Source organism: Clinocottus analis, unplaced genomic scaffold (genome assembly GCF_023055335.1).
Source record: "Clinocottus analis isolate CAN_PGR_092001 unplaced genomic scaffold, fCliAna1.0.p SCAF_3, whole genome shotgun sequence".
In the NCBI taxonomy this organism is placed as follows: domain Eukaryota; kingdom Metazoa; phylum Chordata; class Actinopteri; order Perciformes; family Cottidae; genus Clinocottus; species Clinocottus analis.
In genome coordinates, this window is record NW_027176042.1 from 23,400,753 (window position 1) to 23,413,222 (window position 12,470).

At 41.8% G+C, this 12,470-nt stretch overlaps 1 protein-coding gene across 4 annotated transcripts in view; it reads left to right on the forward strand.

Moving 5' to 3' along the window:
• LOC137796658 (glutamate receptor-interacting protein 2-like) overlaps positions 1-12,470 on the forward strand; it is a 214,033-nt gene that overhangs the window by 92,766 nt on the left and 108,797 nt on the right. Inside the window, exon 1 of one of the 4 annotated variants that reach the window (XM_068594709.1) lies at positions 2,433-3,082. The exons of the other annotated variants lie outside the window; for them this stretch is intronic. Coding sequence (XP_068450810.1) covers positions 3,028-3,082 — 55 coding nt within the window. The 5' untranslated portion in view covers positions 2,433-3,027. Of the gene's footprint in view, positions 1-2,432; positions 3,083-12,470 lie in introns of those variants that run through there. 4 annotated transcript variants of the gene reach the window in all.

Consider the following 12,470-nt stretch of genomic DNA (forward strand, 5'->3'; position numbering starts at 1 on the left):
ATTTTTTTCATGTGCACACACACCATGAAGCTCGGTCAACACTTCTACTCGACAAGTAAAATACAAAATTGCTGCTTTTTGTGAACCTAAGACCTTTTGGTAAACCAATTTCTAGCACGTCCACATGAGCAAAGTTGTGTTTTCACAAGAAATGTGAAGAGTTTCAAAAATCAAGCTTCAATTTTTCAGCTTTAGGGCCAGAAAACAGCAATAATATATGACGAGGCTCCAAAGATGGAGGTTCAATTAATACATTAAAGCATGACAAAATACAACCAGCTAGCATTTGCATTAGCGAGCCAAGAAAAACTGGACATTTCCAAAAATCAAGAGAACTTTTCGGTTGAAGTAAAATAACTTTTTTTTAATATTGACAGCAGCAGAAATATAGTTGTATGAAAAATTTCTAAAAAATCGAGTGTCAATTTTCCAGCTTTCGGGCAATATTACCTCTTTACACTTGTGCCTTATGACAATGCTGCCTCATTAAGTAGAGAGCTGAGATTGTTCTGCAACACATGAGTATGTATCCCTGCCTATAAAGTGAATTTAACAAATTAAGTCAAATTGAGAAAACGACTCCAGAGGGTTAATATGCGAACCACTTCTGCTGGATTGCAACCCATCCAAATGAGAAAAAAATGTTAATCCTTGTCAAAAAAAAAAGTATGAGCCCATAATAATAAGACTTTGACAGCGAGCCGAGACTTCTGCATATTGACTTCTCTCTTCTCCTGAAGTGATTCTCTGAATGCAAAATCAACTGGAAAATAGACTCGTAGACCCTGAAATGGACGGTTTCTATATGGACGTGTTGGGTCCATCCGGCGCAGCACACTGAGCTGAATCCCTCGTAACGCTGCGACACGTTCCCAAACATATTGAGAATCATAATAACGTGAGAAAAGCGCTTTCTCTGATCACTTGCCCACCGTTTCCTCAACGTCCTGCTGCTCCACCGCTTTGTGTCTTCACTCCACATCGCTTCGTCGCTCTCTTTCTCTTCCTCCCCCCTCCCCCTCTTCTTCTGAACGCACCTCCACCTCCTCGGCCCTCGTCCTTCCCGTCTTCATCTCGCTCTTCTTTCTTTCGCTTCTCCTGCCGAGCCCGGCCATTTGCTCCTTTGATCCCTCAGTCGTTTGTGCTGTAGCTCACCCTTCAACCCCTCCACCCCCTCAGCACTGTTACCATGACACTGAGAGAGAGAGAGAGAGAGAGAGAGAGAGAGAGAGAGAGAGAGAGAGAGAGAGAGAGAGAGGTGGATTGCCAGAATTTGAAGCCCTACAGAATATGATTTGGAGCGAGGGAGGTGAAAAAGAGCCTGTATGGAGATTAGTGTTGAGGGGAAATGACAACAGAGAAAAGTGACAAAGAAGAGAGAGAGAGAGAGAGAGAGAGAGAGAGAGAGAGAGAGAGAGAGAGAGAGAGAGTGAGAGTGTGTGGGGGGGATAAACCAGAGAGACAGGTATAGACAAGTCGTATTATTTTCACTGTAAAGAAGTGGAATAGTGATAGAGGAATTCATTACTAAAGGAAAAACACGGCTGTTTGAAATGTATTTATGTATTTTTTAATTCCAGGGGAAATGACAAAGGAAGAGAACGACGTGAGCCCTGTGACAGAGAAACTGAGCTCTCTTGTGAATTTGAGGGAAGCCAGTCGGCAAAAAGTTGTTCAACTTTGGCTGCAACGCTTTAGGGGCGGGGCTACAAGGTGTTTTTTCATGTTTTGATTACATTTGCAACGATAAACACAAAAATAAGTTTCCCTCAAAACGTAATTCAGAATGCAATTTAGTTGTATGAAAATGTCCTTTTGTAATTACTGAAGAGACCAAACATCCAAACCACAATCATACGACTTCATCTCTGGCACTGCCGTTATGGTCTCTCATTGTTGTTACAAATCTACAACGCATTGTATCGTATTGTGTCATTTTGTATCATATTCTATCGCATCGTATTGTTTTGTATCGTATTTTATCATATTGTGTCATTTTGTATCATATCCTATCATTGTGTATCGTGTTGTATTGCATTCTTTCGTATTGTATCATATTGTATCATATTGTATCGTATCGTGTCGTATTGTATCAGTTGGTATCGTATTGTATCGTATCGCATTGTGCCGTATTGTATCGTTTCGTATCACATCGTATTTGTATCGTGTTGTATTGTATTGTATCGTATTGTCATATTATGTCGTATTGTGTTGTATTGTGTCGTATTGTGTCGCACAGTGTTGATTTGTACTGATAATATTAGGCCAGTAAATTGCACTGTCTCTGATGAATAAATCAATAATAGGATACAGGGTTTCCTCGCTAGTGTGACTTCATAAAGTGAAGGACGACTTTGGGAAGAAAAGAAGAAAAGTTGTTTTAAAAGAGAACATGAAGAGAAAGAAAAAGAACCAACGGACAAATCAGACGAAGGGGGGGGGGGAGAACAAACCTACAAAAAAATAAGTAGACACAAAAGATGAAGAGGGAAAAAATAAGCCAGAAGAATTTCCTGCGGATGAAAGATTATGAGAGTGTGACAGACAGACCGATAAAAGAGAGGATCAGGGGAGGAGAGACGGAGAGAGGGAAGAAAGAGAGGTGGAGCGAGGTGAAAGAAAGTAACCGAGGCGAGAGGAAGAGTGTGAAGAGGAGTGTGAAGAAGAGAGCGAGAGAGGGAGGAGGCAGCTAAATTTTACACTACTACTTCCCACACAGAAAAAGAGAGAGAGAGCGAGAGAGAGAAAAGAGTGAGAGACAGAGGTGACGGAGAGGCAGAGAGAGGGAGACTGAAACCACTTCTCTCTCCGTCAGAGGAAGAAAAAAAAGGAGTCGCTTGCTCTCTCTCTCTTTCTTTCGCCATGTGACCGGCCGACGTTCCGATGCCGCTCTCTTCTCCTTCGCTCTCTCATCCCTCGCTCGGCTCACACTGATGTCTGACTGAGGAGGAGGAAGAGGAGGAGGAAGAGAAGGGAAAGAGAAAGAAAGCAGGAAGACGATAAAGAGGAGAGAAGAGAGAGAAAAGGATGTTCTCCGTTCAACTCAAGTGCCGCTTAGGGGTCATCAGGCGGCGAGGAAAGGGTACGTGTGTGTGTGTGTGTGTGTGTGTGTGTGTGTGTGTGTGTGTGTGTGTGTGTTTGTGTCAGAGAGGAAGAGACTATGCCAATTATGCTGCCGCTGTGTGTGTGTGTAAACTGTACACTGCTGTGTGTTGTAGTGTGTAACAGTCATGTGCGTTTGTGCCAGAGTCCCTGCGAGAGTACATTTTGTACACACACACACGCACGCACATGCACACAAACACACACACACAAGAACACAGAGAAAAATGATGCCTGTCTCCTGCTGATGCTGTTGGTATGTCATTTACTCATCTGTCCTATTATTTGTATTTTTTTCTTCTTCTCCTACTTATCCATCCTTCTCTTCCTCCTCCTCCACTTGTCATCCTGCCGTTTACTTCTTCAAGTCTTTAAGGTTTGTGTTCAGACTGAAATCAGAAGCTCAGCGAGTCATCCTGTAGAGTAAACAAAATCCTCTCTGCTGTTGTTTGGAGGAACAAACCAGCTGATCGGTTCCTCAACAGGTTGATTTTCTGTCTTTTGGCACCATCGTGAAATCCGTCACCACGAAACGCTACTTTTATTACGTCCTGTTGAGTTCCGGCCGTCTTTCATTGTCTATTATTCGGGGTTAACAGATGTCCCGTTTGACCCCGGCTTTTCGGGTGACGTCCGATTCAGTTTCTCTGGAAGGGAAAATGAAGTTAAAGGTTTGGAAAATGAAAGTGAAATGGTTCGATGCTCGGTGGCTTCAGTCTGTGTTTGTGTGACGGAGAGAAAACAGGAAGTTGAGCAGCGCGCCGACCGGCTGGACGAGCGCCAGCTCATCAACTTTTAAGACCGGAGCGTTTTTCAAGCTCCAGACTCGTCTTTAATTCAACAATTGCGTCCAACTGAGTCAGAAGAAGTCGACGAAGGTTGTTTATTATTCATGAGGAGGGAAAACTATTTTCTTTTAAACTTTACTTCATGGAGGTAAAAAAACAAAACAGTAATGCTTTCATAATAAAAAAAAATACTGTGCTACTTCGACAACATGGCAATTTTTTCCATTTAAAAATAAAAAATAAATAAAAAAATGTATTAAATTAAATCTTCTTTTTTTAATATTAACATATTTAACAAAAAAACTGTAAAACAAAAATGAAATAATTAAATAAAATGAAATAAAAATGGAAATAAATCAATCAAAAAATAACCAAATCTCTAAAAAATAAAAATTCAACAATTGCAGGAAAAAATCAATTGAAAAAAAATACAAACATTACCAAGGCAAAGAAAAACAACATCAAGATCTAATGCTTCATTCTTAAGAATTGAATAAACATATTTTCACATGTTGGGATTTGAACCAGCGACCTTTTGGTCACACTGCCAACAGTGAAGGTTGGAGGTGATTGTTTGGTATAACACTGACTGTACTGCAGAGCTCTCTCCTGTATAGTCGACGCTCACGACCACATTGTTCTCCCGTCTATTCATCATCTCGGCGTAAAAGCGTCACAAACACATCCGTCATGTCTTCTGCTCACATTTCACTCCTTAAAGCTACGAACGTTGTGACGTCTGATCGCAAACTTTTCGGTACGTTGTTTCTGTCATTGTGTCATTATCGTTACCTTTATGGGTCGGAGTGTTTGTTCCTGATCTCATTACTGCAGCGGCATGTGGGTTAGATGTGTGTAATGTTTCATGTATGACATAGGGGTTGGGACTGCATGTCTTTTTCATGTGTGTGTGTTTGTGACAGGGAGAGAGATGCATGCTGGGTTGCCAGTGGAGCTTGGGGCCAGTTTGTTGTTGTGTGTGTTGATTGATCTCCAAATCTCTGCAAGCTGTTGGGACCTCGACGTTCTTTCCCTGCTTACTGACTTTCATTATAAATGAGGCCACTGCTCACAGTATGTGGCCTGTGTGTGTGTGTGTGTGTGTAGGTGTGTGAGTCTGTGTGTGTTTATGTCGCTGAGGGAGCAGGTAACAGTATCCAAAGTATGGACGTATGTGTGTGTTTTGGCATGTTTCTGCATATGAGTGAGGAATGCCAATTAACACTTTCTGTTTGAACAGTTTGATGGACTGTGTGTGTGTGTGTTTGTGTGTGTGTGTGTATTTGTTTAAGGATCATCAGAAGTCTCAGTCACAACGTCGGTCGCCATTCCAGCGAGAATATAAATCCACGTAATCACGAACCAGGAAGTAAAAAATAAAGGCCGCAAAACCCGACACACGGGCGGCGGGCAGAAGAGGAAGATGGGTCTTTTCCCGGCTAACGTATCCTCATGCTATCATATCTTAAAATGCAACTTTTCCATAAGGTATCATCGCCTTGAGGAATAAGTCGCCACGATTCAAAACTACTTAGCATTTTCCTCAAATCCCAACGACAAATTCCGATCGATCTGTGAGTTGAAGGAAAATACGATACGCTTCTTTGCTTTCTTACAAGGAGTTTAAGAGAGCTTTCCTGCTCAATGTGAAGCTTCCCCCCGAGCTGACAGTTCATCTTTAAATGTCTTTGTTGAAGAGTTGATCCTGGTCAATTGTAGCATCTGATGGTCCGTTATTTATTCGCGGCAGACTGCTTATACATTTTCAAATCAATGAAAACACTTTCAAGACAATATTTTTGTATCAAACTACTGATTTCGTTAGCAAGCCGCGTGAACAGCGGGGCAATGTACAGTAAGTAGGTCACTATTGTACCGTAGGAAGTAGGCAGCTAGCGGTAAACCGTCCCTCACTGAGCGCAAGACTGGAAGGTAACAAACACTGTCCAAACTTTTTAGAAACCAGAGGTTTCCCGCTTTGCAGAGGTTGTGTTCAGGTCTACGTCTCGGCTGCGTTACGCCAGGAAGTTAGCGATGTTTCTAGTCTTGGTGCTAAGCTAAGTTAGCCGGCTGCTTGCAGTAGATTCCTATTTAGCACACAAATATGAAAGTGGAGTTAATCTTCTAATCTTAACTCTCCGTGACTGAAAGGGGAAAAAAGTTGCTTGTCAGTGAAACGTAACTGTATCTTGCGTTGAACATTCGACAGGCTGTTGACTTTAATGAAACCAGATCAAGGATATCAATTTCTGCATCTTACTAATGCATTTTATTTCTTCAACTGCACTGCAACTTCTATTCCATCTTTTGCTTTTTAACTGTTCTTAATTAATTTTGAATCTTGTTTTATTCTGCATTTCATTTTGATGCTTTTCATGGTTTTATGTGAAGCACTTACACTATACAAATAAACTTGCCTTACATTTTACAGATTAAAAATGTATAATACTGACCGCAATAACCTGGACTGCAGTGAGCGGAGGAGCAAATGAGAAAGCTGTGTTCAGGAAACGTATTCCCTGGGTGTAATACATTTGAGGAAATAAGGCTGAGCTGTGGAAAAACTCTGTGTGCAGGGTTCCTCACTTAGTAGTAGGTGTGGAGATCAATGGAGCAAAGGTGCCGCTGGGCGTTTTAGATAAGAGGTTTACACACTTTGCTGCGCTAAAGAAGAGCGATGACGTCTCTGCATTGTATCTAAATGATGTCCTCTGTGCACTAGTCCGTCATGTGTGATCATCCCAGCAGATTATTTGAAGAGAGCCGGTGGTTTTGTGACATTGAGACGTAAACTTTGGCTTATTTTTCGCTGCTGCATTGTGGGAAGAGCGGGTTGTGGTGGCTTCCATATTTATATTCACCTCAAAAAGTATTCGGGGATACACTGAGCTTCAGATTAAAAACAAGAAATACACTGGGTTAGGACGTTGTAGCTGTTGCTAGTCATGAAGCACACACACACACACACACACACACACACACACACCATTGTATTGTCTCGTCACATTATCAAATAGAGACTAAACATTGGACAATATATTGTTATATATCAGGCAAAAAACATCTTTGCATATCTGTATATGACAACGTCAAGAAAAATAAGAGCACGTTCCTTTAATTTTGTTTATTTACAGTGTGTATAGTTACAGCTTATTATGTTGTTGCTACAGTCTCGTTTCCCACCCCCAAAAAACAAATGACACCATTTCTAAGGTGAATGTGCGTTACTTCAGGTGTTTTTTGTTGTTGTGGCTGTTTGAGTCACTCTTCACCCCATGAGCCCCATGCAGTGTCTGTATTTAGGCCAAAGTGCACATGTAGATCACGCGTAACACAAAGAGGGGGTAGGAATCCCAAAAAAAGTGGTCGATTGCACAAAGCAGCTACGATGATGAGCCAATTGTTACATCATTGTGTTTTTTTTTCGGTGCTGGAGGCTGTTTACATCACCTCGGCTTTGTAGCCCATTTTTTGTGTGGATATAAAAGGACTCCAATAACTCCACATGAGATGGTTCTTCTTGACACATTAGCCCTGCAGGTCTTTCCTGGCCGGCCTCTGATTGGATTTAACATGCGGCACCGCGGTGCATAACACCAAGAGATAATATATGATGTAATATCTGCCTGACTATTTATTGCCATCAGGAAGAGTTTGAGTTTCTTGAGTTTATTTATTTTTTTATTAATAACATGTTTAAAAACTAAAAAGGCAAGTATACCAGTAGATTACGAATATAATTTACTAAATGAACATTATGTTGTCTTGAAGAAGACTTGAAACTAGAGATTGAGAGTCATTTATATAGACTTCTATACAACCAGAGGAGTCGCCCCCGGGTGGTCAGGAGAGAGAATGCAGCTTTAACACATGAAACATAGACTTCTATACAACCAGAGGAGTCGACCCCCGGTGGTCAGGAGAGAGAATGCAGCTTTAAAACATGAAACATAGACTTCTATACAACCAGAGGAGTCGACCCCCGGTGGTCAGGAGAGAGAATGCAGCTTTAACACATGAAGCATAGACTTCTATACAACCAGAGGAGTCGCCCCCTGGTGGTCAGGAGAGAGAATGCAGCTTTAACACATGAAGCATAGACTTCTATACAACCAGAGGAGTTGTCCCCTGGTGGTCAGGAGAGAGAATGCAGCTTTAACACATGAAGCATAGACTTCTATACAACCAGAGGAGTCGCCCCCTGGTGGCCAGGAGAGAGAATGCAGCTTTAACACATGAAGCATAGACTTCTATACAGCCAGAGGAGTCGCCCCCGGTGGTCAGGAGAGAGAATGCAGCTTTAACACATGAAGCATAGACTTCTATACAACCAGAGGAGTCGCCCCCTGGTGGTCAGGAGAGAGAATGCAGCTTTAAAACATGAAACATAGACTTCTATACAACCAGAGGAGTCGCCCCCTGGTGGTCAGGAGATGTAAGTTCGAGACGCCTCCGCATTGACTTCACCTGGCAGAACAGTAAGCTGGCCGTTGTTGTTTTTACAATGAACTGGGAAACAACAACAAAATACAGCAGTGAAACTTCAGCAGTTTTTCGAGCATAACCGGTGAAAAGCCTGAACGCCTCGTGGGTGTGGAGAACCTCAGCAGGTGAGAGTCTCAGGATCTGATTGTGCCTCTCTTCCCTCCTGGGGGAGGGGAACTCCCAGCGCTGTGAGCCCAACAGCACGTACCTGTTTTTATCGAGTTGGTTACGCTTCTTTTGGCTCCTTTGTGAGAACCAATTGCTTTTCAAATGTATTTTTTTTTCTTCTTTTCCTCCAAGTAGAGGCTTCCTCTGTCGGCGTGACCGGATCAAAAGCCTCCACTGGCGATCACAGAGCAGTCAGCGGTGTCACCGGGTCCGTGATCCAATAGACCGGAGCACCTGGACTGGAAAATCAGATTCTCTGCCGCACTTAGCCTCCGTCCTGTGGAGCTGTCCATGTACGAAGGTAGAGTTGTGTCTTTTTTACCCAAGCAAATTTCAAGTTTTTTAAGTAAAATATCTCCAAATGTTTTTTAAAAAAAAATAATTTTAAAGTTGTTTTTTGAGAGCGTTTTTTTTTTTTTTTTAGAGCAAATTTTAGTTTTGAGAGGATTATTTTTTTTTGAGTATTTTTTTTTTTTTTAGAGCAAATTTTTTTTGAAAGTATTTTTTTAATTTGAGAGCGTTTTTTGGATTTTTTTTTTTTTTTAAGAGCAATTTTTTTAATACAGAGCGACGATTTGGAGACAATTTACTTACAAACTAGAAATTTCTTTGGGTAAAAAAGACACAAATCTACCTTCATATCCATGTTGCATAGCGCCGGCCTTCAGCTGCTTTGTGATGTTTAACTTGTGATGGAGAACACACACACACTTACTCGGCTTATCGAGTATTAAACCTTAAACATACGATTTTAAACATGCGCGATGAAGCACACGCAGCCTTGTGATAATTTGGCAATATTAAGCAACATTTATTTTCAGTGGTTTCTTTCTGTTCGCCATTGCTCTGCCGCCCATTGCTTTCCTCTCCGTTGCTTCTTGCTTTTTTTTTGCACCTTTGATAAAAGTACTCCTATCCTATCCACAGTAGGTGCACGGAGGATCAAATTGTATTTCATCACGAGGGCAAAAGGACGTCAGCGTTTCTATCCTCGTCCTCCTACAGGAAATGAGATTTGAAGCAGATAAACGACTCGGTGGTCCAGCTTCTCAATTTGATCGTCGCAAAAGGAAAAGTTTACGGGTCAAGAGTCTCTTGTCTATCTGCAATGAACTCCTTCTCGCTCTCTGGTAGATCAGGGATCAGTTTAGTCAGCTTTGCTGTGACTTTAGTTCATAATAAAGCCGCCATGCGACAGATTAAAATAACACAACGACTAGGTTGTTCTTTCTATGGAGCGAGCTGTTGCTTGAAGCATGTTTACACCTTGCTGTGATATAAATGTGATACCTGCTGGGAAGTGCTCCTTTTATTTGCTCACCTGATGAGAGGTTTGATCGCAGGGCCTGACACTGAACAACACCGATACAGTCAGATGGTTGTCAGCACGAGTTGTGAGTCTTGGATGAATTTTATATAAACAGCTTTTATTATATTTAAAGAAAGATGTGACAAGTATTTTATGAACCTCAAGGGCATTGATGGATTACTAAACGGGCCTACGGGACACAAGACAGGGCTTTTACCTTTACCAGGACCAGAAAAAAACATAAAGAAACTACAATAGACACAATAAAGACTATAAAGACTCCAAAGAGATATTAAAAAAAGCTGTAAAGAGACACAGAGAGACCGTAAGCACTCACATTCATTATGAAAGAGGGCCAAACAACCACAAAACACACAAAACTAAGAATACAAAGTACCTGAAAACAACTCCAAAGAGACACAAAATGACTCCAAAGAGACACAAACTGACTACAAAGAGACTTACGGCAATTAAAATGAGACACAAAGCGACGAAAAGACAAAAGGCAACAAAAAGAGACACAAAAATGGCAAAAAAAAAATCGTCTTAAGACTTTTAGTCAAAAAAAGACTATAAAGACTCTAAAGAGATACAAAAAATAGCTGCAAAGAGACACTGAGAGACCATATGCACTCACATTCATTATGAAAGAGGGCCAAACAACCACAATGCGACACAAAACAGAGACGACAAAGACACTTAAACCAACTACAAAGAGACACAAACTAACTCAAAAGAGACATACGGCAATTAAAATGAGACACAAATGAGCCACAACGACAAGACAAAAGGCAACAAAAAGAGATACCAAAATGAGCACGAAACCACAGGGAAATGTTTAACGACTACAAAAAGACACAAAACATTTTTAAAAAAGAGGCTAAACCGCTATAAAGCGTGTGTCTCGCTGAGATGTCGGAGAGACTTTGCATGTTTTGTGACCAGAGTCCCATCTTTGAGCTATCAGGGATCGTAGATCAATCGAGCGTCGTCGTATTTGTGAAACAACGACCGCAATAGTCGTAACGGCGTGCTGAATGGTCACTCCACCCAGTAACACGTTGCGGCGCAACACTGTTTTATATGAACAGACGTGGCAACAGATTGGCCCTTTTAGTTTAAACTGACTAAAAAAAAAAAAACAGCTGACGAAATATCGAAATATCCTCGAAAAAGACGGCGAAGCCTCCGCCGGCTCACTCCTCATGGTGTCTCTCTGGACGAGAGCGGTGGGACTGTGTAAGCGAAGGGAGCATCAAAGGTTTCACGGGATTTCCCTTTGAAGATCGAGTCACAATCACGATACATGTAATGGAGGCCGCCCTCTGCTCTTGGTTTTTTTTTTTTTTTATCAGAGGGGTTTAGAGGAGACAGCGGCAGCATCATCAAAGCCCCGAGAGCCCGATAAAGAACCGAGCGGGACGCCGAGTTCCCTCGAGAGGGGAAGGGAGGGGGATCCACAGATGTCTCTCTTTCTCGTTCTCAATTCACACACATAAAACGATAGAGACCCGTGAGGAAATTTGCACACACACTCACACAAAGTCTGCACAGACCACGAAATTGCCAGGTTTCCCAAAAAGCTGCGAGGCTCGACGACGCAGCGAACGACAGACGAGGATCGTGTTTAGCGGTGAAAAAACAAAACAAATTGAGAAGTGTTTTAAGATGCAATTTAACCTGCAAATTAGCCCGTCTTAAAAGCTTCTACGTTAACATCGTGTTAGTGGAGTTACGTTTCCCTTTGTCCCTTGTAACGAGGCGGAGGATGAGCAGTTCGATGCCGATGTGTCTCTGAGGTTTTTGGAAGACAACCAACAATCACTGGAAGTCTTATTCTGTGAATCTAGTCGGCTGGATAACATCTACTCTTAAGAAACTGTAGTACATCTTATCCATGTCTTGCAGTATTGAGCCTTTTTAGACATGAATGTGATTGTTTTTAATGTTTCGTTGGTTCCTTCTGCATCCGATCCGATAAAAGTTCTTAACCCTCTGGACCCTAAAGGGTAATTTTCTCGATTTTTACATAATTTCTTAAATTCACTTCTTAAAGGCCCTTGCATATGAGATACATACTCATGTGATGCATCTAAAATTGCAGAACAATCTCAGCTCTCCATAGAATGAGGCACCATTAATGTTAGTAGACGTAAACAGAAACACAGCCTCGTCGTCCCATTACGAGGCTTGTTAGTTTACATGGTAGTCGATACATGGGTTGGTACAAGCTTAGTTTGAAATGCACGATGGCTATAGAGATTCCTTGTTCTTTCACGTACCCCATTACAAGTCTTTGTTTGTTATAAATTGGACTAAATTAGTGTATTTAGGTCAATTTCTTGAGTTTTAAACAACTGGCAATGCCGGCGCCTGATTACTCACCGCGAGTGACTTCCTGCGGTTTGACTGAGGTAAACCTGCTGAGACGAGCCTTTCGAGTCCAAATGCGTCCAAGTGGCCTGATTGGACAGACTTCAGTCATCCTTCAGTGATTAGTCGAGTCCAGGAACAGCTGCGCTGGAGTCAGTCCAGCTGCAGCCGCCCAGACGACTGAAATGAAATGTTGGTGTCGTTGATTCCAACATTGAAAGTTTTGTGGTGTAATAAACGTTGTG